Source organism: Xenia sp. Carnegie-2017, unplaced genomic scaffold (genome assembly GCF_021976095.1).
Source record: "Xenia sp. Carnegie-2017 unplaced genomic scaffold, XeniaSp_v1 HiC_scaffold_19, whole genome shotgun sequence".
NCBI classification, from domain to species: Eukaryota; Metazoa; Cnidaria; class Anthozoa; order Malacalcyonacea; family Xeniidae; genus Xenia; species Xenia sp. Carnegie-2017.
This window is the reverse complement of record NW_025813481.1, coordinates 3,757,817-3,782,196: the sequence shown is the minus strand read 5'-3', so window position 1 is coordinate 3,782,196 and position 24,380 is coordinate 3,757,817. Positions and strand designations below refer to the sequence as shown.

Sequence of the window (24,380 nt, the reverse complement as noted above, 5' to 3'; positions counted from 1 at the left end):
CATATTTAAGACTGACTTGAACGCCAAATATACTGATGTTTTCCTGTTTTTGTTTATATAACTCAGCATACTTTTCTGTCATTTGTTAATGCATGAAATCGTAAATTTACCCATCAATTTGCAAAATAGTTTCCCTAAAGCAAAAAAGACCCTGCACACATTTTGCTCTGTGAGTAAGTATCAAAAAGAAATGATCAGCCCAAACAGTACCCATGATTTGGAGCAGAGCTTGTTATGTTCTATTTGCTGACGACATACAGGGAAGATCAAGGAGTAAAGATGACTGGAAGATGTTATTGACCAAGCAGTCTTAAAAAATGATAATGCTGTAAAGATAATTGATTTATTGTCTGCCCTATCCAGAGTTATTTAATTTGATCGTGGTCAAATTCTATGGATGGAGACAATGGATTCACTAAGGGTGCCTTGAATGCTTTGAAGTTAAAGTTCATGAACCAAAGAAAGATGGCAAGAAGGTTGTGTGTGTTTTGATGCTTAATAGTCCGTGATCTGTGCCTAAAAAATATGCTTTAAACATGAGTTTCGTTGGACACCTCAAGGAAGGTCGCAAAATTTTCAAAATAGATAGAAAGTCACTTGCTGTTTGATATTCTTTTTATTGTCACTTCTAAAAAGCTGCAGTTTTTTAGTATTTCGCGGTTGAATTTCAAAATTCCTCGCTCCTTCAATTTTGAATGTCGCCATTATGTCGCCATTTTTTTGGTGCGGAACTCTTTGATCTAACTGCCGTTGTCATGGTGAGGCAAATTTATTAACGGGCGCCATCTTGAAAGGTGGCAAAAAGGCGAGACTCTTAATAAAGTCCAAGTAAAATGTAAGTTTTAAATGAAGAATTCTATCGAAAATTTTGGAAGCAAACCTAAACTGTCACCTTTGCACTTATGTACCAACATAGGAGAAGCCTGTTTTAGACCTAAATCTTGTCAGTTTAAGAACTCATGGTTAAATCGTGCGCAACTTCACTTTTCGAAGGATAGCAACGCATCTTTCCATAAATTTTTCCTTAAACACTAAAGCTTGGTAAGAAATTGATCATTACCACTAAAGAATTTTTTGTTAATAAGCTTTTAAAGAGGCACATCATTATGCAAAGGCCTAAGATAAATGTAAAAATTGTAGAACAAACATTTAGCAGCTTACAGCTATGTTACAGATTCCATAAAGTACATGCTTTTCTGATTAACCTGCTTTAAGTGATGCAAGAGCAAAAATAAAGTTTTAAAAGTATTGCTATCAGGCTATTAGACTCACTAAACACAAGAATTACTTTGATTCAATGTTTTGACCACTCTTTCTACAAGGTCACTCCACATAGGATAAGTGAAGTCCATTCTTTACTTTGGAAGAGTAGAACTCTAAAATTTCTCTTTTTAAATATAGAAGGACAACATTTTTTGGTTTTGTAGAACCTACACTAAGCATTAAAGTGCTTGCTCACTTACTTCTAACAGAGGATCTTGTCTCCATTACATACCAATGTCCCAAAACCATCTTTAGTTGCTGTTTCCATGCATTGATTATATAAAGAATGACTTCAAAAATAATTCAGATATTCTTTATTTTAAATCAACATTATAAACTTTTATCAAAGGACAACAGAGTAAATTAGTATGTATAGATCAGAATCATAACTACATTTCTTGTTGAGAAATATATATACAGGATCACTTTTTCAATCAATGTGCCAGAACTCTTTCACTCTCCTTTTCATGGTATGACAAAGACAACTTTTATCTATGAAAGTCCTCGCTAATCAAATTTACAATAAAACAAGTTTCAACCCAAGCAAAAAACCCCAGCTTTCTGGCTTCTGAAATGGCTCACTGAAAAATATTCTTTCTTGAATTGTAAAACATGATCTTGAGCATAAAGCCTTAACTGAAGATTAACAATCATCACAACCTATGAAAGAGATTGTTGAAAAATACAAAAGTTTACCACTTCTGACATATTGTAAACAAATAGTAGCTAAGTTTGTTCTAAGAATCATATAATGTTGAGTTCTAGCTTGGTGTTTTGAGATTTTATGCTTCTTAACTGAGATTTTTAACTTCTTTTAAAAAAATACCTCTCAGTTGTCTACAGAATGCAATAAGAATGACTTTAGCAATATTTACACTAACTCTTGATTAGCAATGGAAGTTTATGGAACTTACATTTTTGTACCAAGCCGCGCTTTGGCCTTTCTGTTTACAACTACAAATGGATATTACTCCTCCGGATGAAAATGGGAGGCAAACGAGTGACGGGAAACTGCAAGTCTGAAATCGTATGGATGACCATTCCCCTAGCGCCGAATTCCCTACTTGATAACGTTCATTGTGGTTGTAAGACTGGCTGCAACGTGGCTGTAACTCCCAACGTTGTTCATGTAACAAAGCCGGAGTGAAGTACACAAATGTATGGTCGTGTACTGCATGCACGAATGTAGATATTGATAACGACAATGATGTTGAGGAAGAGGAGTTTTTAGATGATGACATTGACGACGAATTCGAGACAGACCTTTAAAAAAAGCGCGCCTTGTCTTGCACAATACGATTATAACTTTCAAAATATTATCTTCGCAACAATTGCTAAAATCCAACCTAATGCACGAGTGAAATATGTATTTCTTTCAGACATTTTATTTATGTTGCCAGTATTATCGTGCGGAATAGCTCTCTATTAGGTCTGGCACTAGCACACAAAATATAAATAACATGAAGTTTCCTTGGGAAAATGGCGGATTCCGAAATTGTAATGAGCTACAAATTTTAAAATTTTAATGTAATATAGCAATAAAACTGCAGCTTTTTGGAGATGACAAGAAGTAAAACTGCGTTCAGCATGTAAAAGTCGTTCTGTCTTGAATTTTTCACGACCTTCCTTGAGGTGTCCAACGGGAATGAAAGAAAATCGGTCACAGATCACGGACTATAATGAAATGTCAATTCACAAACATATAAAATGGGAAGACCATAAACGTTGTGTCTATGTAGACATTTGTACTGAGATTGATGATGACTTGATGCAGATGTGAAGCATCAAACTGTATAAGCCATTGGGTTTTGTTAACGAGTGATAACTTTCCCGCGTAAAGTTTACTAATAGGTCATTGATTGGGTAATGATGTGATTTAATTATTTTATTTTATTATGATTATTTTATTATGATTTTATTAGAGGTGAGATGAACACATTGGCATTATTGATTTTGAGATGTAGAAGCACATATATTTTACTTTTATATACAGTGGCGTAGCTAGCGAAAAACATTTGCTCGGGCTCACGAGGCGCACCTCACAGTTTGAGAAGGAGTGTACACAAATCTAAGCGCCCCGGCCCTAGTTCACGTACGTATGCTAGCATAATTACAGCGAATGTCAAGCCCAGGACAACGACAGGAGCCAATGACGGCCGGCCCATCCCCCGCGCCCGCGCTGCCGGCCGTCGGGGTCTATTAGTTCTGATGTGATTATTATTTAGAAGTAGCGTATAGTAGGGTACGTGGTAAGATGAATAGTGAATCCAAAAGAGTCCGTATGAAAAGACAAGAGCAAAAAGAAAGAAGAGAAAGAGAGAAAAAATTGAATAATATAACAATAAGACAAAGAGAAGAACATCTTAAATTACAAACCAGGCTGCTAATACAGACAGGTACGATACAACTAGAAGAATAATATTTATATAGTATATAGAATCGAGATGGACACTGTTAGAGAGATTCTGCTACTAAATAAACAGGGTGTTATAAGTGGAAGAGCTCTAAACTCATTCCTTGAAGCTTTTCAACTACTAGCATCTACATCAAGAAAGCGTACTAATATAGTTCCACCTGAACCTCCTTCGGCACCCCGTAATCGTAGACCTATTAAGCCTAATGACGTAATAAAAAGTAGACCACCTGTTATAACAAATTCTGTAGGTTGGGAAGCTGCGTGTGGAAATATGAGCGACCCAGCGTTAATACGCTATAACGCACTTCAGTTTCTAAGTGCAATTCCTCCAAAAACTAAAACTCCGACGCCTCCGGCGGCCGGTTCACCCCCTTTGCCAAACGTGAAGTGTTCTTATTCAGTTCTAGATAATGAAGGTAAGCATTCGGACTCGTATAGCGCTTCGTGTAGCAAATCTTCATCAAATAACCGTTGAAGATTCGGGTATTATACTTTCTATAGTGAGTGTGATAATTACTTTAGCAGTTCTCATCTGTTGAACAACTAATGTTGCATCAGCAGGTAAATCTACATCTATAAAATCGCTATAGCTACATTCAGAGTTAATATCACCAATACGATATGTTTTTGTTTTACTTAAACAAGTAATTTGCTAGGAGATTGAAGTACTTGTAGCGCACCTGCACTTGTAAAACATTTTCCACTTAGTGATATTCGGTAGAATCCAGCGGTTTCGATGGTGATTGTAGAAGAATCTTCTTCACCTTTTTCACACATCGCGACATTGGTCCAATCTGAATCTCTTTTTCCAGTGACTGAAGTACCAACTTGAGTGTACACATCTACTGGAATTTCTAGTCGCTTTTTATGTTTTTCACGTCTTCTATGATGTTTTACACTACGGACGTGGTGTCTTTTTACCGGACGTAGCAAAACTTTGAGAGCCTCACGCGTAGGTTTATCTACGTCTGAATAGTTCCAAGAAGATATGACTATTTTTTCAGCACTAGAATTATATTCTAGTTGGAATTTTTCAAAATTTTTCTCTCTATTTTGTCGTGAGTATACTTCTACTGCTCGGCGAAAGAGATCGTTTGTTGATTCAAATTCATGAACCTGAGTTTCAGCTGCGTTAGACATTGTAAGTCTATATAAACTATAAAAATTTATTGATTTAGAATTAAGAATACTCTAAATAGTGTACCTCATATCTTCGCGTCCAGTTAGGGGGTATTGTACTAACATATGATCAATTTGTTAGTGGTCTCATGTACGAAACTAACATAGGGTCCCCACTTTCGTTGAAATACGGTGGTTCTAATATTAAACCACTCGTGTTGAGACCGTTCAAACCAAATGTTTAATAATGCTATTTTATTATTTTCGAGTGTTTTTCCAGTAGGAAACGTTACTAAAGTTACATTTACTCCGCTCATGTCTGGGGGGTAAAATCCATTAGGAGAGTTTAAAACAGGTTGATCTCCTTGGTCTCCTTTAAGCCCATCAGCTCCTGGTTGTCCTTGAGGTCCTTGACGTCCTGAAGGCCCCTGAGGCCCTGTGGCTCCAGTATCTTCTTTAGGCCCTGTGGCTCAAGTATCTCCTTTAGGCCCTGTGGCTCTAGTATCTCCTTTAGGCCCTTGAGGCCCTGTGGCTCCATTATCTCCTTTAGGCCCCTGAGGCCCCGTGACTCCAGTATCTCCTTTAGGCCCTTGATGACCTCTAGGACCTGTTGGACCTCTAATGCCTTGTTGCCCCTGAGGCCCTGCGGCTCCAGTATCTCCTTTAGGCCCTTGAGCTCCTGTGGCCCCGGGCGCACCATCGCTTTCATTGGTCCCATCAGTTCCGTCATCTTCTCTAGGACCCTCATCACCTTTCTCTCCTTTTGGTCCTTTAAGACCCGTATCTCCTTGAGCCCCTGTAGCTCCTGTATCACCTTTCTCTCCCTTTGGTCCTCTAGGACCCGTATCTCCTTGAGCCCCCGCAGCTCCTGTGTCACCTTTATCTCTCTTAGCTCCTCTTGGGCCTCTAGGCCCTGGTGGTCCTGGTTTTCCAGATCCATAACCATCATCAGTTCCACCGATTACTAAAGTTGCCATTAGTTTGATGCGACGTTTATAAACCTATTATATATAATAGAAAAATTTTTTATATTTACTGGATTTATATTTGACCGCGAGAGATATCTATGACAAGCCTCCAGCCAGAGCCGCGATTTTATAAAAGCTTGAGCTTCACCTTCACAGCGTGCGCTTTCAGCAGCTGCGGCAACAGCTTCTTCTTTTTCAAGCTCTAAGTTCTTATTTGTCTTTTCCATCTCTTTGAATAGCGAAGCTACGTCGGCAGCCTGTTTCTTACGCATCGGAGCGTCGAATTCATCTTGGATAACGCGTATACGCTCGTTAAAACGCCGTATTTGATCTAGAACCTGTTCAAACTCTTCATGTGAGACTCGGCTGTCACTGAGAGCACGTGACGTAATATCACCAACAGTCATCAGAATCGTCGCAGCAGCTTGGGCTATGCGGTCGTGCTTTTTAGCCTTTTTCTCGAGCTTTTTACAAACAACACGCCCAACACCTGAGATCAACCCGCCAGCGACAGCAAGAGCTTCAAGAGCGGCCTCAGCCGGGGCGCCCACACCAGATAGAGTGAGAGTAATACCTCCAGTTCCTGTCACGACTGTAAAGGCACTCGATGCAGCAGATAAGGTGTCGAGTGTCGAAATAATGCGCGTGTATTTCTTACGCAGCTTATGACGAGCGTCACGCTCTTGGCGGAGCTCTGCCTCAATGCTTGAAATGCGAAAGTTGCTCGTTTCGATTGATGAACGGGGTGAAAGAACGTCTTCTACCTCTTGGTATTCATATTCACGTTTTAAATCCGGATATATCCGTGGTTTTGGCCTAGGAACGTCTACTGGCTCGACTGGAGGTGCGCTTGCAGTTGCCATTATATGGCAGTACTATATATAGATGCAGAAAAATTGGTCTGTTTGTCTGATGTGATGTTATATGGCGCTCATAAATTTCGACCCACCGACCGCTAAAAAATCAAGGCGCCACCATTGGATGATGCCCGAAAGCCATTATCTAATCGTAGGCCCTACTAATTCCGGTAAAACGAACCTTTTAATTAACATGATTATGCGTTGGCTTGATTTCCCTAAATTAACTATTTACACAACAAGTCGCGACCAGGAAAAATATCACATTCTATCAGAGTTCTACGAAAGCATCTGCCTGGAAGAATGTGTTGAATTAAGAGAGCCTGATGATGTAATGCCAGTAGAGGAGTTGGACACTAATCCCGAGACAGTAGTCTTTGACGATATTCGGCTGGATTCAAAAAGCTTAAACCCAATCAAAGAGTATTTCTCAGCAAGTCGACATATATAGTAGTTCGACAAGTATATTCGACGAAATACCGGCTGTATTGTGCTTATGAGAGGTCTTGACCAGCTCGACGTCAGAGAAATCGCAGCTGACCACGCTGATGGTATTACAAAAGAGCAGCTAGCGGCGGCTTACCATGAAGCCACTGAAAATAAGTACGACTACTTTATAATCGATCCTACTGCAGAGAAGGTTCCTTTCGCTATCGGAAGCGTTTTGACGGAATTCTGGTAGTCCCGAAGCGGTAATTCATTCTTTGAAGACATCATTAAACTTATTCTTGTTGGCTCTTTTATATTTTGGAAGATGAGGAGTAACCGCCTGCATTATAGCTTCGACGGTTTCAGCAGGCCAACCCGAGGCGTCGTATTTTTGACAAATCGGAACGAAATTTGCTATGAAAGAAGGGTAATTTAAAGGCACTCCAGTAGACCAAGACATATCAGCCGCCATACAGATTACATGGTTCAATTGAATTACGTTGAATGGAATTTTGTGCTTAGAGCAGATTTTATACATATACGTTTTTACCTTATAAAAATGAGTCACGTGACTTCTCGCGAGGTTCTATAGGCGATTTTTTTGTACCACGTGACTCTTCATCCGATTCCTCTGTATTAATAACAGGCGCTGGCAGGGTAAAACGTGGTTTATTATCTTGAGATTGTGAATCAATAGATGCTAGCACCGACTGTATTTCAGGTAGATTATAATTTTTCATTACACCATATGGGTCGTCCATTTTTTTGTTCTATAATATAGTAAGATAAAAAAAAATTTATCTATCTTCATCTACCTTGAGATTGAAGTTCAAGTATGTTCAGGTCAGTTGCATCTATGGAAGAGCGCGAAAAATTAGTCCAAGAGTTTGTAAAAAATCGCGCGGAACTCAAGCGGCGCCGAGTCGATTTCATAGTGTCTCGACAGCACGAAGGAGAATTCTTTGAAAGGGCGTATGAACCAATTGTAAATGCTGAAAAATCTGCAGCAGAAGCTATTAACAAAAAACAAGACGAAGCAATTGAAGGGTTGCAAGAAGTCACTCAAGCGGTTGAGAACACTCAACAGCAGCTTGCCCAACGGCTAGATGATCTAGTCCTGTTAACAAAAGACAAACCATCTTGGAAGACTATTGAGAATTCAAAGTTGCTTGATCGGTTGGAGGCTGGTGAGTATATGAACGACGTAGATTTTGAAAATCTTGGAAAATCTATCGGCTCGTCTATAAGAAAAACCGCTTCTCCAGCTAACCGAAGAGCTAGGTAAAAAAACTTCGAACGTTACAAGGTTCAAAAAGAAAAAAGAAGTCGCCCCAAACAACTCCTTAAAAAAACAGGAACTGGAGTGCACTATTATAATAGCCCATCAGAGCTTATCAACCGCCTTCACCTTCCCTGCAAGTCTGTAGAGGCTGGTAATGACTCTCGTGAGTTGAAGAACGATATTGAAGCGATTCTAACAAAACTGCTAGACGAAAGTGCGATATCGAAAAGTTATTACCGAAAAATTAGAAATGCATACATGCGTTAAAATTTCTCCTTATATATTATACAGAGCTATTGCTTAGTCTGAGTTACGTTTAGTGTTATCAATGTAACCATAATGGCTGGAGTATTAGAAGACGAAATCAGCATTGAGATAGACTCAACAAGAGCCATTGCGGCGCACGGTGGAGAAGCGAATGACTTTCAAATTGGCTTTAGGCCACCTATACTTTTAGAGGCTAACAAAAAATATCAAGTGGCTCTTACTGAAGCTAGTTTGTGGAATTCGTGGGAAAATGTTACTACTAAAAACAATCAACTTGAGTTTGACATTAGAAATGGAAACTATGGTGATACTGATGGTGCACAGAGAGGAGAGCTTAAACAGACTCCAATTAAACGGCAAAAAATCACAATAACCCCAGGCGCTTACAACATTCCCGACATCAATCAAGCTATTGAAGATGCTATGCAATCATTGGGGGTAAAGTTCGCACATGAAGATAAGATCGCGAGACGTGATCCACCCTTTGTGCTTTCAGTAAATATTCCTACATCAAAATCTGCGATTACTATTAAAGGTGACCTTGTAGTTTCCTTTGACATAGATAACAGCATAGGCCCTATTCTTGGGTTTGCTGTGGGTGGAGGTGATATTACTAGAGGAAAGACTTTAAGTCAGAATCGAATTAACATTACAGATGTACAGAAGATCCATATTCACTGCTCGCTTGTTAATTCATGTATAGTAAACGGGAATCCTAGTGATGTTATTAAATCGTTTACTCCAAACCGAGGACCACGACGTTTGTTGGAAATAAGTCCTAGTCCACCGACCTGCTTACCACTCATAAAAACTAGCCTTATTACTAAAGTGAGAATGGAAATCACTGATCAGTCAGAAAATAAGATTGATTTAAATGGTGAGCAAGTAACTTACACTTTAAACATCCGTCCAAAAATGTGATTATACACGCTCATAAGCGAATATACTAGGCAAAATGATAGTTCCTATGATTAGACGTGGTATAGTTCGTCAAAAAATTGTCAGGGGGTCATTGATTGGACACCTGTGGACCTTGCTGGTAAGGCAAAGGGTGCGCTATTTAGTGCGGGGAAGTCCGCAGCTGCAGCCTTAGGATCTCGCTTAGGCAAGTTTGCTCCAAAAATCAAGAATGTGGCCGTGGCGGCGGGTAAAAAAGCAATTCGTGACACGGCTACAGCAGCCAAAAAGGCTGCTATATCGACTGCAAAAGAGCAGTTCTCTCCTGAAAACGTAAGCAGTCTTGTTGCCGATCTCGCCCGCGGAGACGTTAAAGGAGTGGCAAGAAAAGCTAAATCACGTGCATTTGCAGTGGCTCATGCTGGGGCTGAAGCTAGTATTAGTACTGCAAAAACGCGCGCAAAAAGTACTCGCACTGCTTTAACGAAAGAAGCTGGAGCTAAACTTAATGAGCTGGTTGGGACTTCTGAAGCTAGAAAAGCTCTAGTATTGCGCGCTGAAAGCCTTGCTAAGCAACAGCTGACTTCTCGAGACTTAGGTATTCTAAGCAACCTCGTGTCAGGTAACGGCATGATGTATGCCTAAATATCACATCAGACTAAATATTAGAAATAATAATTAAACTACATCAGTCAGATGATCGGCAGACGCAATTTTTTTATAATATATATATACTGTACGAAGTACAAACTATCATAACAATGGCTACGGACATGATATTCCCAGCACTTCGACTCTTTGACGAGACCCCCGTTGACCGGTCTGTTGAGCGTCTGCAGTACGAAAGAGTTCTTCCCCGCGATCCAAATTTCGATAATAAGAATATCAATATCGACACTGAGAACGCTGACCAGCTTTTATGGCTTCACATAAAAGCTGGTCCAGATCCAGGTTAACAACAAGACCGTTGAAGAAATAAGTCAGTATGCTTCAACTGTCAACACGATCATGCAGCTTGTAACTGATTCGGATGATTCGTCCAGGAGCACCGCCACGAGTGCTTTCTGGTACCGCGACACTGGAACTGGTGCACCTAATCCGAATAAGTTTGTGAACAGAACTAACGCTCAGTTGCTTCCTGCTGCTAATGTAGGTAACGGTGTCGCTTTGAATGGCGGCAACTTCCTTGCTAACTTTAACTTAAACCTCAACGCAACAGAGAACCCTAACTTCAACATTGGTTTCGCCAGTCACCCCCAGCTTTGCGCGGGCGCCAAAGACGTTACCATGATGCTTCCCCTCGCTGACATCCTAGGCTTCTTCAAAGACATTGATTCAGCTTTCATAGGTATAAAGTTCAATCTGAATCTCACTCGCGCTTCTGCTGAAAACTCGCTTCATAGAGCAAATGGGGTAGATGCTGGAAAATTTAAGATAAAATATCTTTCGCTCTGGGTTCCTTTCATCACTCCTTCGATCGAAGTTCAAACCATGATAGAAAGCAAGTTGGTTGCTGGTTACACACGCATGCTATACTTTGAGAAAGGTCGTATTTACCGAGAGAGATACGCCAGAGGGTCAACCAAAGTCTCGTGGCGTGTGACGACAACCGGAAGTGAAGAGCTACCAACACACATCTTCGTAGCGTTCCAAGATGCAGAACGCTCAGACAATCAAGAACAAACTATACATGTGTTTGATAATGCTAATTTGCGTGCGATTCATGTGCGGATTAATAACAATCACAAGTATCCTGAAGAAGAGCTTGAAGTCAATTACGCAGAGGCTGAGAGAAATTACAGCAGAGCTTACATGATCTTCCAAGACGCTGCGATGAAATACAGCGACCCGGATACAGGCTCTCAAGTAAACGTAGGAAACTTCGCAAACCTCTTTCCTATTTACCACTTTGATGTTAGTCATCATCCTGAAGCTTTGAAAAATGCTCCGGCAAACATTGATGTTCGTTGGATCTTAGGTGGCCCTTTTAATAGTGCTATTAATACTGGTGGTGAACAGGCGTACCACGTGTACTGCTACGTGCTTGGCGAGCGTTTCCTTCGGCTCAATGCGATTGACGGTAAAATGGACATAATAGTTTAGTCTGATGTGATGATTATTCTGATGTGATATGTTGATATTTAAGATTAAAAAAATTTTTCGACTGGATATATACGCAAATTTTTTTGCAAGTGCACAAAATGTCGGACATTGATAACGCAATATTTGTTAAAGCTCTCAGACCCGCCATGGAGCGAGTAATCACTCAGGAATTTAAAGGCGCTGGTATTTATCTTCCTGGGTCAAGAAGTATAGAAGGTGGTAGCTTTATTGGAAATCTTGTTGGAAAACTCATACCTACGGTCACTAAACTCATACCAAAAGTGTTACCGTCTCTAGGCCTAGCAGCTATATCAGGTGCTATCACCGGCAGCATGCAAAAAGCAGTAGCTGGTAGTGGTATAGTTAGAAGAAGAAGAGGTATCACACCATTTAATGGACCTGAGTATAATGACAGTCGTCTTGGTTTCGGTAGTAGCTCTGGTAAGAAAGGTCGTTCTGGATACATAGTTCACGGTGTTAAACTTTCAAAAGATCAGAAAACTACCTTGGCAAAAGCAGTTAGGACAAAAGTGGAGTAACTTTGCGAATTACCAACAGCGCTCTTGAAGGTCCTGATATGCTTATGCTTACTAATACACAGATCAAGCGAATAATGGGTGCAAGATCCAAAGGATCTGGAATCGATCTAAAATTGTCTAAGAGTCAGATTACAGCCATGACGCGCGCGCAAAAAGGTGGATTCCTTGGTTCTTTGCTTGCAGGTATAGCTGCTCCCATCGTAGGGCCTGTCCTAGGAAAAATCCTTGGATTTGGAACGTCGGGGGAAGGAGTATACCTCCCCGGGACGCGGTGACGCGGTGGGAAGTGGAAGCCGCTATCAAACAAAGATATCAATCGTATAGTAAATGGTAATCTAAAAGCAGTAGCTAAAGGTTTTAGGTGGGTGTTCTCAAAAGACATGCTTCCTAAAGAGCCTCTTAAAGCTGAAGAAAGTGTTATAATCAACTTACAAGACTTTCTCGATGGAGGTGGGACTCACTGGGTTTGCGCCTTTGCTGATAAGTTCTGTGTAGATTACTTTGACAGATTTGGCCTTCAACCACTTGACGTAGTTAAAAAGTGGATGGAACGGTCAAAACTTGTTGTTCGCTATTCTAGCAACGAGATACAGGATCGGCGCTCCATTATGTGTGGGTGGTACTGCCTTCTCTTCTTACACGATCGGGTTCACAATCGGTCTGCGACAGATATTCTGTTAGATTTCGATTCGCGCCCTTTTGCGCATAACGAGCGTATTGTAAAACAGTTTGCTAGAGAAATTTTAAGAGCGCGCTAATAACTAACATAGCGATGCATTTTCATATCAGACTAAATTTTTGTGCATTATATAGAGATGGCCATCGCTTACTGTTTGTACTGTAAGAAACGACAACCTGTTGTCAAAGGAAAAATCGAATATACAAAAAGCCAACCTAGGCTCACGGGGCGCTGCCGAGTCTGTGACAGAGGCGTCCCCAAGTTTCTTTCTAAAAGTGAACTTCTGGATAAAAAAGGAGGGAGAATAAGAGGTTAAATAATGCGCTTTCATTCGGTATTAATCCAATTGATTTGGCAATCAAAGCCGCGAATAAAATTGATAAAATCAGAAAAGCTTGGTGAACATAACACATCAAACACAACACATAGTCAACTGAAAATGACGGTCGCGTTTTGTATGCGTTGCAAAAGACTGCAACCAGTTATAAGTGGTATAGTTGTAAATGAAAACGGCAGCCCCAGACTTGCAGGGCGCTGTGGTGTATGTGGTAGCGCTGTTTCTAGGTTTCTTTCCCAAAGCGAATCTCGTCGTAATGGAGGAAAAATAACCGTTTCTACGGACGGAAGCGTTGAGGAACGCCTCGCAGACGCGTACTACAGTCCTGCGGGGTACTGGCTCGACCGTGCTGCTATCCCAAAGCTGGATAAAGAGGCTGGCGTCAGCGAGGATGAGGCTCATGAATGGCTAAAAAACAGGCCATCTGGCAGATCTACTTGCCCGCACCAGCACGAAGTGCTATCCGGCGACCTAAGTTTGACATCAGCACCCCGAATGAGGTCCACCAGGCCGATCTCATGTATTTGCCTAACGATCGAGTCGGAAGACGCACATTCAAATACGCACTGACGGTCGTCGACGTAGCAAGTCGGTATAAGGAGGCCCAGGCGATCACAGACAAGACAGCGACCCTGGTTGGGAAGGCGTTAGAGTCCATTTATGCCCGTGGGCCTCTTCGATGGCCTAAGGTTTTACAAGTCGACCCTGGCTCGGAGTTCCGCGGGGCTGTGCAAAAAGCGTGTGATAAAAATGGTGTCACGATTCGACGGGGTAGAGTCGTAGTTTATAGAGATCAGGGAATCGTAGAAAGATTTAACCGAACTTTGGCGGAGCGATTGTTCGGTTACCAGTATCATCGCGAGCTGGCTGAGCCCGGAACTCGGAACAAAGAATGAGTATCACGATTGCCTGAGGTGGTTAAAGCGCTCAATAATGAAACTACTCGTTTGACGGGCGAAAAGCCCTCCCTTGCGATTCGGAAGAAGAGCGTTAAGGCCAAACCCAATGCGACGGCGCTTCGGCCAGTTGGTTTCAAAGAGCAACGCTTGTCATCGGATGTTATGGTGCAGTATTTGTATGCGCCTGGCGAACTCGAAGGGGGCGAACGGCGAAGGGCGACCGATCCTATCTGGAGTGTGACCTCCCACCAGGTCGAGCGGGCTGTGGTTGAGGGCGGGAAGCCTGTGTTGTATTATTTGAGCGATGGGCCCAAGCGCGCCTTTGTGCGAGGAGCTCCAAGTGGTGCCCTTTGGGACCGAAACACCGCCGGCTTAGCCGTGGAAGGCATTTATTTCTGTTATTCTGATGTGATGATTAGTCTAATGTGATATTCACCTGCGCACCGGCTTCCCTATGCCCGTATGCTAGGGTAGAGATCCCATCGGCCGCGATCCAGCGCTTCGTGTCCAGCGGGCTCAACAATGTCTTGTTGACATGCTCGCCGAAGATCTGATGTCCGCGACTGCGCAGCATATCCATACCGTGGCGGAGCGCTTTGCTTTGAAGAGCGCCTCTTTGTACTGGGCATGACTGATATGCTTTTTCACGACGGCCTTTTTAACACCTTTGGCTTTGCGCTCCTCCAGATCATCGGCTTTCAGGATAGAGTACATCTTGGGCCTGAGTCCCACAAACTCGGCGATAGGCACCCCAGCGTACTCGTCCTTCATTTTCCCCAGCACCTTTTTCTTGGCTGTGCTCAACAGCGGATGGTCTTTGGGTTAGTTGCTGGTGTCGTACTGACCGGCGTCGCGTCTCATGTCGGCGTACACGTCCTCAGTCTGGATCTCCGGCACAAGGCTGTCGGTGTCGGTGTAGAGGAGCTCTGCTGACGACCCGTACTGCACCTTGAGATGGTTGTAGTACCAGTCGTACATCAAATGCTTTGAGAGGTCGAGAACGCTAATGCCCACGAAGACCGGCCGGTTGAGCAGCAGACTGCTTTTATTCATGTGAACAGCTGCGAGGGCCCCCAGCATCGCAAAAGATGAAATGCCGATTGAATGTCGGCTTGGCAATAAGTTTGCGGAGTCTCTCGGTCTCGCTTGGCCGGAGCAGCTTCACATCGACAAGCTCTCGGAGGTTCTCCATCGTCTTGCCGAAGACGCTGTTGTTCAGCAGTTTGCAGAGGTTGACTTCAAAGTCACTCTTTGCCTTCTTCCGGAGTTCGGTGTTTTTCCGGATGTAGGGCTCCATCCATGGGCTTTGATCGAAGCGGAGTGCCCTGTGGATCTTTTTCAGGCGCATGCCAAGCTGCAGATAGAGCTGCAGATTCCGATAGTTCAGGATGTATCGGGTCTTGTCGAACAGATTGGGGACCAGCTTTTCGACTTCGTGAGACGCACCCCCATACATCTGTTAGAGGAGATTTTGCTGGATAGAGGAGAGAATCCGACATCCACGCGTTGTCTACCTTCAGGCGTTCTGGCGCTAACGGATATGCATTGTGCTTGTCGTGCAGCTCTTCTGGGTACTCCAGATCAACTTCGAGAATGTAGCCCTTCTCTGCATCTACAGGCTGGTTCAGGGCCGCCTTCGCATCCTCTTGGGCAACCCACTCAAACGCACCTGTCGGCAGCGGGTGCGACATCGCCCAGCAGTACAGGTTGTTGGCGTCGTAGTACTGGATCCAGCTTTGGGGCTTCCCGGGTTGTTGGCCTTGGCGAAGCGCCTGCTGGCCTTGCTGATGCCGCCGCGCAGGCCCTTCTCGATGAAGAGATGCATGTCGATGTCGGTGAGCAGCTCGAGCTCCACCCCTGTGTGCTTGAGGATAGCGTCCCAGCTTAGGCCCGGGCTCGTGTAATAGTGGGCCGGGTCTAGCCGGTATCGCTCGAGGCACAGTTTTCGGAGGTTCTCGAAGACGTCGGCGAGGAGGAGGACATCGGTTTGAAGGTAGAGGTCGTGATAGTCGCTGAGGTTTGTACTGCCGAAGGCGTCCCAGACCTTTTTTCCGTGGGCATAGTCGTCGTCGGTGATGCCTTCATCGGAGAGCTTGCTGTAGAAAGCCTCCTTCGGCGGGAGGATCTCCTCGTCGAATCGGGGCCAGCCGTCCATATACTCGTAGGGGTAGACCCCCTTGCGAAACAGGAGGGTTCGCCTCTGGAGGTTCGGCTCGTAGTCTGCTGTGATGCGCATGTCTTGCGGGTCGCTGGCTTTCACCAGGCCATCCAGGCTTGACAGCATAAACTGGGCGCTGTCGATGAATCGGAGCTGGCCGATGCTGAACGAGATGTACTTCTCGGCGTTGTTGGGAATGCAGGTGACCTTCCCTTCAGTCTCTGCGATGGTCTGCATGATTAGATGGCTGTCGTAGCCCCGCAGGTTGTGGAAGACAACCGGTATGGTTGTCGTCTTTGGGCTGAGCCGCAACTTCAGGTTGCCCTCATTGTGGGCCGCACCTCGGTACTTGCCAGTAATGTGGCAGTGGTCTCGAACGGAATCGCCTTCGAGGGGCTTGCCGCAGACGTGGCAGTTTGTGGCTTTCTTGTGGCTTCCCCAGTCCTTTCCTGTCATGTGCATAGGCTCGGGGTTAGCCAACACCGTCTTGATCTTACGCTCTTCTTCTGGGAGCGCTTCCAGGAAATGCTTGGCCGCGTCAGGCACTCAGTAAAGCTGCGGCGGCTGAGTTTCCCGGTCGAAACGAACAACTATGAATGAGTAGCCGCATGCTTCGTGTCTGGAGGTTTGCTCGGTGCCGCTCTTTTCAGTGTTAAGCGCGGGGCCCTCGATTTTGCAAACCAGACTCTCGAAGTCGGCGTAGATTATGAAGGGCGCTTAGAGCTGTTTGTGGTAGTTCTCATGCTCTCAAAATGCGTATTTTGTCGTTTTTTCCGGGGGTTGGCATTCTGATGGCAACCGCGGCCTGGTTGATGCCTCGACATTCAGGCTTATGCTCTTCCAGCAAATCCTGTCTGGTGAAGCCGTGAAGGCAACGCTCACAGAAGTGCAGCTGATGGTGGCCATTCTGGTTGAGAAGGCGGTCGAAGTTCTTGATCCAAGTGTAGTGGTGTTTCTCGGTATTTTTCGAATACGAGACGAGGAAGAGATTTACAGTCTTGCGGGCTCCCTCTACTTTGCTCAGACGGCAAGGAACGACGCCGCCTTCCCAACCGTACACGTTGATAGCAAGGTCGTTCTGACGCTCTACTCGTTCGAGCTGGGAGAGCGGTGTGTGTGAGCTCACTCCCGCAAAGTCAAGGCCATCTTCAGTGGGATATTTGGCAGGCCGTTGCGGGTCTTTAGCTGCAGGAAACAGCGCAGCCCTTAGAGATCAGCGGAGGCAGTCGTCGTCTTTATTTTTTACGTTGACGATTGCCTTCTTATTCTTGACCGCGGTGGGGAGAGGAAGGTATGAGCCTCCACGTAAAGGCTGGTAGTGAGCGATGTCAAGCCAGAGTGCTTTGACACGATCCACTATCCACCCAGACCCTTCCCGAGTGAACTTTTCCAATCTCTCCAGGATTGTTGGGAAGCCTTCGTGTAAGGCTTGCCGAATCTCATGCGCCTGTAGCAGCGTGATCTGCTTTATCCGGAACACTGGTGCTTGAAGCACTTCAGTGCCATTTGCTTCATCCTTCCGAAGCTCAACCTTTACAGCCAACTGGAACTTAACTCCTCGTAGAGCTAGTAGCTCCTCGACGAGTTTGCGTTTGATGTAGGGCTGGGCGCTTTTGAGGAAAGCCATCAAATCACGTTCGGAGGGGTGTCCCTTCGGCACCTGCATTTTCCAGGCTCTCAGATGATAGCTGAAGGCTTTCGTTTCATCCCACTTAAGTTCCGTAGGTGGTGGGGGAGGAGCCCTTGTGGGGCGTCGTGGTTTTAGAGCAGGTCTTGTGGTTGGTGTAGTATTTGTTACTCGTGGTTTTGGTGTAGGCCTGCGGGCGACAGGAACGGGAATCTTAGACGTCCTCGGCTTAGGAGTAGGTCTGCGGGGCGCAGGTACGGGGATCTTAGACGTCCTCGGCTTAGGGATTGGCCTGCGCTTTCGCGGTTTGGGGATAGGCGGAGTGACATTTCTTGGCGTGGGTGTTGAGGCAGCGGGCGGTTGAAGAGCCTTGAGAGAGTCGTGCAGCGCGTCTCCGCTGATCACACCTTGTTAATATAATTGTATAAGATCCTTATTATCGATTTCAGTTAACTTTTCAAAAGGCGGTTGCCAAGTTACTTTCTAATGTTGCCAACTACATTTCCAAATATGGAATATTCGATATGAACTTGTCAACTTGAGTTGACAAGTTGTGCAATACTGAAGTTGTGTACTTGAGTACTGAAGTTGTGAACTAAAGTTGCGAAGTACTAGCAAACGCGAAAGGTCTTTGTACCCTGTAGACATTTGGCAATGAATTCGTTCAGTAAGCAAGGAAAAGCTTTAGCAATTCTAATCCGTTTGACGGCCCTCTGAGAGTGTTATAATGCGATACGCCGTTTACGTTATGTAATAAATTTACAGTAAATGTGGCACTAGAAGAGTATCGTTGGATTTTAAATGCAGAAGTACCCTGCATACTGTGCCCTCGACGTCTGTTGTCACTCGTAACAACTACAGGCGACTGGCGACTCATCAAAGAAATGCATACGGTTGCAATCAATCAATGAAATATTTGCTACGTAAGCTTCTAACTTCTCCATAACGTCCGGCCGTTCTGTCTCTCGAGGAATTTGACTTATTATCTTGTAAGAGTAACCAAAATCTTTATTCAAAATTCTACTAATGGATGACCTACTAGGTATGTTTGCTGGAAGGCAAACTTTGTTATTTTCTAGATGTTGCTAAATCTCTTTTGCGTAAATAGATGGTTTATCAATTTTTAGATATTCAGTGTATGCAATAACGTCATCTGTACGCGTGGTTCGAGCATCACGTTCGCTCTGGTGATGTGCAATAGAACCAGTGTCTACCCATAGATCTATTGTATTTGATATAGTCTTATACGGTAGGTTTAGTTGTTTCGAAATGTTTGTCAAACGCTCGTTATTTAACCACATTTCAAGTATTTCATTTCTTACTTCTATTGGTAAAGCTTTTCCTTGCTAACTGAACGGATTCATTGGCAAATGTCTACAGGGTACAAAGACCTTTCGCGTTTGCCAGTACTTCGCAACTTTAGTTCACAACTTCAGTACTCAAGTACACAACTTCAGTACTCAAGTACACAACTTGTCAACTCAAGTTGACAAGTTCATATCGAATATTCCATATTTGGAAATGTAGTTGGCAACATTAGAAAGTAACTTGGCAACCGCCATTTGAAAAGTTAACTGAAATCGACAATAAACGTTTGAGTGTGTTCACAGCTACTCTCAACCAATCAGATTACAGATGTTCCCACTATAGATTTTACTACTTGGTCAGGCTGAATTTTCAGAACCCGACTAGATGTTGCGAAACAGCGTATTTGAGTTTGCTCGGTTGCTGTCAACCAATCAGATTGCAGATAATCCCACTATAGATTTTACTACTTGGTCGGGCTGAATTTCAGAGCCCTACTAAACTGCGTAATGCCTGGCACTAGAAATGCACTAGTTATTGTTGCTAAGTAACGTTTAAAAATATGATAATTTTGCTAATGACGACGCAATTTGACAAATATTACACTAAAAGACTGTGGATTATTCCAAAAAGAGTCGCAGAATTTAAAATTTTCGCAAATCCAATTTTAAAGAAACCAAATTTTTCATTTTTGGGAAAATATTTGGTTGGGCTGGGCCCGACCAGCCGGACCGCTAGCTACGCCACTGTTAATATATATATTTTTCATTAAACGTTTCAACATATATCGCTTTCGTTTGCTCTGTGGGTGAATGTTTAATAGGTTATGGGCCCAGGACGTGTATGATTGAATAAAACGTGTGTGTTTGTCCTGTTGGCGAATATTTAAACCAAATACATCGAGATCGAAATGGCGACCGAGATAACGAGGATTCATTAACTGAATGCCAGTAACTATCAATCATGGAAATACAATGTAAAACTGGTGCTTATGGAACGTGGTTTATGGGGATTTACGCAAGAGGGAAAAGAGATACCTCCAAACGAAGACGCGACAGATGTCGTTAAAAACGCATTCCAATTACGGTCTGATAAAGCTTACTCTTTAATAGCTCAGAACGTTGAGAAGCACCTACAAATTCACATATCAAATACGACGGATACTTTGACATCCTGCATGGGACAACCTCCGCAAGCAATTTGAGTTTTTGTCCATAACACAAGTCGTTCGACTCAACCGCATCAATGGAAGAAGATGGTGATTTGATGAAACATTTAACCAATATGACAACACTAGCTGAGCAGCTGCGAGAGATGCAAGACGATATTTCCAGTAAGAATTCGCTACCGTTGTATTGGGAAGTTTGCCAGAGTCATATGACAACTTTCTAACAAGCTTGAACGCGAGGAAAGCTGATGAATTGGAATGGGATAGTATCAAGGCTCTGCTGGTTGGAGAATATTTGAAAAGAAAAGATAAGGAGCAGCAAAACACGATCAACAATGCGCTATTTGTTAAGAGAGGATCACATAATGGAAGAGGAAGATTTCACAATGATAAAAAGGGGAAAAATATAATCTGTTTCAAGTGCAACAAACCTGGGCATATTTCCAAGAATTGTCCACTAAATAAAGGTACAAGTAACAACAGAGAGGAACATTCGAAAATGGCTGAAGGAGGAGTTGCATTAATTTCTAGTGAAGCTCCACTGAGTGGTATGTTGATTCAGCTGCCACAAAAGACATGACTAACTGTAAGGAGTCCTTCATTAACTATACAAAGTTTGAAACCCCAACAAGTATTTACCTTGGTGACGATACATGCATAAAAGCATCGGGTCAAGGAATGGTGAAGTTGTTCCCGAAATGTGATAATTCATATTATTTGGAATTACATAAAGTTCTGTATGTGCCAAAGTTGGCTAAGAATTTATTGTCTGTACCAGCGATGACTTTGATGGGGGCTCAAGTGTCTTTTGACAAAGAAAAGTGTATTGTCTCTAAAGATGGCAAAGAATTTGAGATTGGAAAACTGGCTAAGGGAATGTTGTACACTGTTGAAAATATTGAATATGCCAACTCTACAAGCGAATCATATGATGGCAGATATATGGCATGAAAGGTTTGGTCATTTGAACAGTCATTATATCAGTAAACTAGTGAAGGATCATATGGTCAATGGGATGAAGTGTGATGTAACTAAAGAAGCTCAGAGAGAATGTAAAGGTTGCTCATTGGGAAAAATGCACAAGTAATCATTTCCTAAAACAAGTAAGCACAGAGCAGAAGATGTCTATGAAATTGTACACAGTGACCTATGTGGACCAATGCAGGTGAAATCGATGGGAGGAAGTCGTTACATGATCACATTCACAGATGACTACTCTCGGTATACTGTGGCATACTTCATCAAAAGCAAAGATGAAGCACTGACAAAATGTTGATATTTGAGTGATTCATTACAATCAGAAATCAGGAATACATAGAATAGAAATGTAATTGATAGAAAAAATAGTTCATGGCTTCCCGTATAACATAACATGTGCTAAGTTAACATAAATACTTCATGCAATAATATTATAGTGTAACATTACATCATCAATAATACTTCATATTGCTAACACTCCCACTTAATGTGCACTATAAATGTTCTTTAAGAATTACGAATTCTTAAACTAAAATTTCTTTGACACCTAACATGTCTCGAAAGTTTTGGAATGTTTGCTTTGGTAAACTTTTCGTCATAACATCCGCTAACATCTGATCTGTACTACAGTATTGAACAATAATGGAATTATCGTTGACCTTTTCTCTAACAAAATGATACGCAACGTCAATATGTTTAGTGCGATTGTGAAATCGTGGATTCCTCGAAAGTTCAATTGCCCCTTGGTTATCTTCGTTCAGTATAGATGGTTGATCTTGATTTATTCCAATATCCGCTAGTAAACGTCGTAACCATATGATTTCCTGTGTTGCATAACTTAGTGCAACATACTCAGCTTCAGTCGAAGATCTTGCAACACAAGATTGTCGCTTGCTGCTCCAGCTGACGGTTGATTTGTTTATCTGGAATACGTATCCTGATGTAGATCTTCTTGTATTTACATCACTTGCCCAATCAGCATCTGAATATCCAACCACTTCGCATGTTGAATCTTTGCTTTGAAAAACAAGACCATAATTGATTGTGCCTTTTAGGTATCTCAACACTCTTTTTGCTCCCTGCCAATGCTCCTTTCCTGGCTTTGACATAAATTTTGAAAGAATACCTACAGCAGATGCCAAGTCAGGTCGAGTTGCCGTTGTCACGTATGTCAAACATCCGATAAGTTTTTGATATTCATGAATATTTGTTGCGGTCTCTTCTTCGGGCAGATTCTGAAAATGTTTTCCAGGTTCTAACGGTGTCAAAACAGGTTTGCAATGTTCCATGTTGAATCGTTTCAAGATTCCTTCTAAATATTTTGATTGACTAATTGTCAATTTTCCCCTTTTTCTGTCTCGTTTGATCAGCATACCAAGGACATGTTTGACTTCATTTAAATCTTCAACTTTGAACTTTATTGCAATGGCTTTCTTCTCCACCTTCAGCATTTTCGTAGAATTGGAAAATAGGAGAATATCATCAACATGAATAGATAGTATCACGAAATTCACATTTCCATCTTGCTGTTTAATGGATTTCACGTAAAGACATGGATCACAGCTCATTTGATTGTATCCTTTTGATTTCAGGTATGAGTCGATGGCGCTGTTCCAACATCTAGCTGACTGTTTTAAACCATAGATGCTTTTTCTCAATTTGCAGACATAGTCAGGATGCTTCTTACTAATATAACCTTCAGGTTGTCGCATATAAATTTCTTCATCCAAATTTCCTTGTAAAAACGCTGTTTTGACGTCCATTTGGTGAACTTCCCAGTCTTTTGCATTCGCTAAAGCTAACAACGATCGAACAGTTGTATTTCGTATGACAGGTGAAAATACTTCATGATAGTCGACACCTTCAGCTTGTGAATAGCCTTGTGCAACTAGGCGAGCTTTGTATCTCTGTATTTCTCCATTTTCGTCTCTCTTCACCTTGAAAACCCATCGGCTTCCAACAATATTCCTATTATCTGGTAATGGGACAAGTTCCCAAGTATCGTTCTCGATAAGTGAATGAAATTCGGAGTCGGTTGCTTTTTTCCAGTCATGTCCATGTTCTCCAGAATAGGCTTCGTTGATGTTTGCTGGTTCGTTGATTTCCGCAGTTAAATCATTGGCGATGTAGCATTCTTCATCAAACCTTTGGGGAGGTCTTCTTTGTCTCCTTTCACCAATGTTTTGTACTTCATTCATAAATCTCTCCTCGTACGTTACTCCCACTGGCTCGTTATCGTTGATTTCTGCATCCATGTTGACGTTTTCGATAATTGGATTCAAATCAAAATCTTTACCTGCTTGCGTTGGTGTTTCTTCGATAATCACCGGAACATTTTGCTCTTTCTTTTGGTCAAATGCAGTCAATGGTCTTTTGTCTTCACCAAAGTCATGGAATTGTGTTTCCACAAACATTGCATCACGGCTACGGATGAATTTCAATCCAATAGGGTCATAAAACTTGTACCCCTTTGTTCCGTCAGGGTATCCCACAAAAAGTGATTTCCGGGATTTTGGGTCTAACTTCTTACGCTGGTTCTCTGGAATATGTACATAGCTCACACAACCAAATACTCGTAGATTAGCTACATTCGGTTTTCTTCCATATAGACATTCGTATGGAGTCATATCCTTTACTGATGTTGTAGGACTTCGATTACGTAAATAGACGGACGTATTTACAGCCTCAGCCCAAAATTCATTTGGCAAATGTGAATGAGACAGCATAGAACGAGCAGATTCAACAATGGTACGGTTCATTCTTTCTGCAATGCCGTTTTGCGCCGGATTATGAGGTACACTTAACTGATGGATGATACCATTTTTCTTCAGGAAATCTTTAAATTGCTGTGAGCAATATTCCCCACCGTTATCAGATCGTAGGGTCTTGATAGGTTTGCCAGTAATGTTGCGAACATGACTATGAAATTCCTTGAATTTCTCTAAAACTTCGCTTTTCTTCTTTATGAAGTAGATGTACGTATACCTTGAATAGTCGTCGATGAATGTGATGTAGTAGCGCGATCCACCAAAAGAGTTTACAGACATGGGACCACACACATCACTGTGTACAAGCTCAAACGGTTGGTT

The 24,380-nt window shown here is 42.7% G+C and overlaps 1 protein-coding gene and 1 long non-coding RNA gene across 2 annotated transcripts; both read right to left on the bottom strand.

The window, feature by feature from the left end:
- Window positions 1–1,562: 1,562 nt before the first annotated feature.
- Window positions 1,563–2,936, bottom strand: LOC124438003. The gene is made up of 2 exons (XR_006945942.1): window positions 2,178–2,936; window positions 1,563–1,923 (listed from the first exon to the last, which is right to left on the bottom strand). It is a non-coding gene; the product is annotated as an uncharacterized LOC124438003 (long non-coding RNA).
- A 2,332-nt stretch (window positions 2,937–5,268) lies between these two features.
- Window positions 5,269–5,790, bottom strand: LOC124439305 (short-chain collagen C4-like). The gene has a single exon (XM_046989529.1). The coding sequence runs from the start codon at window positions 5,773–5,775 to the stop codon at window positions 5,269–5,271; it is 507 nt and encodes a 168-aa protein (XP_046845485.1). The 5' UTR covers window positions 5,776–5,790.
- Between the last annotated feature and the right edge of the window lie 18,590 nt (window positions 5,791–24,380).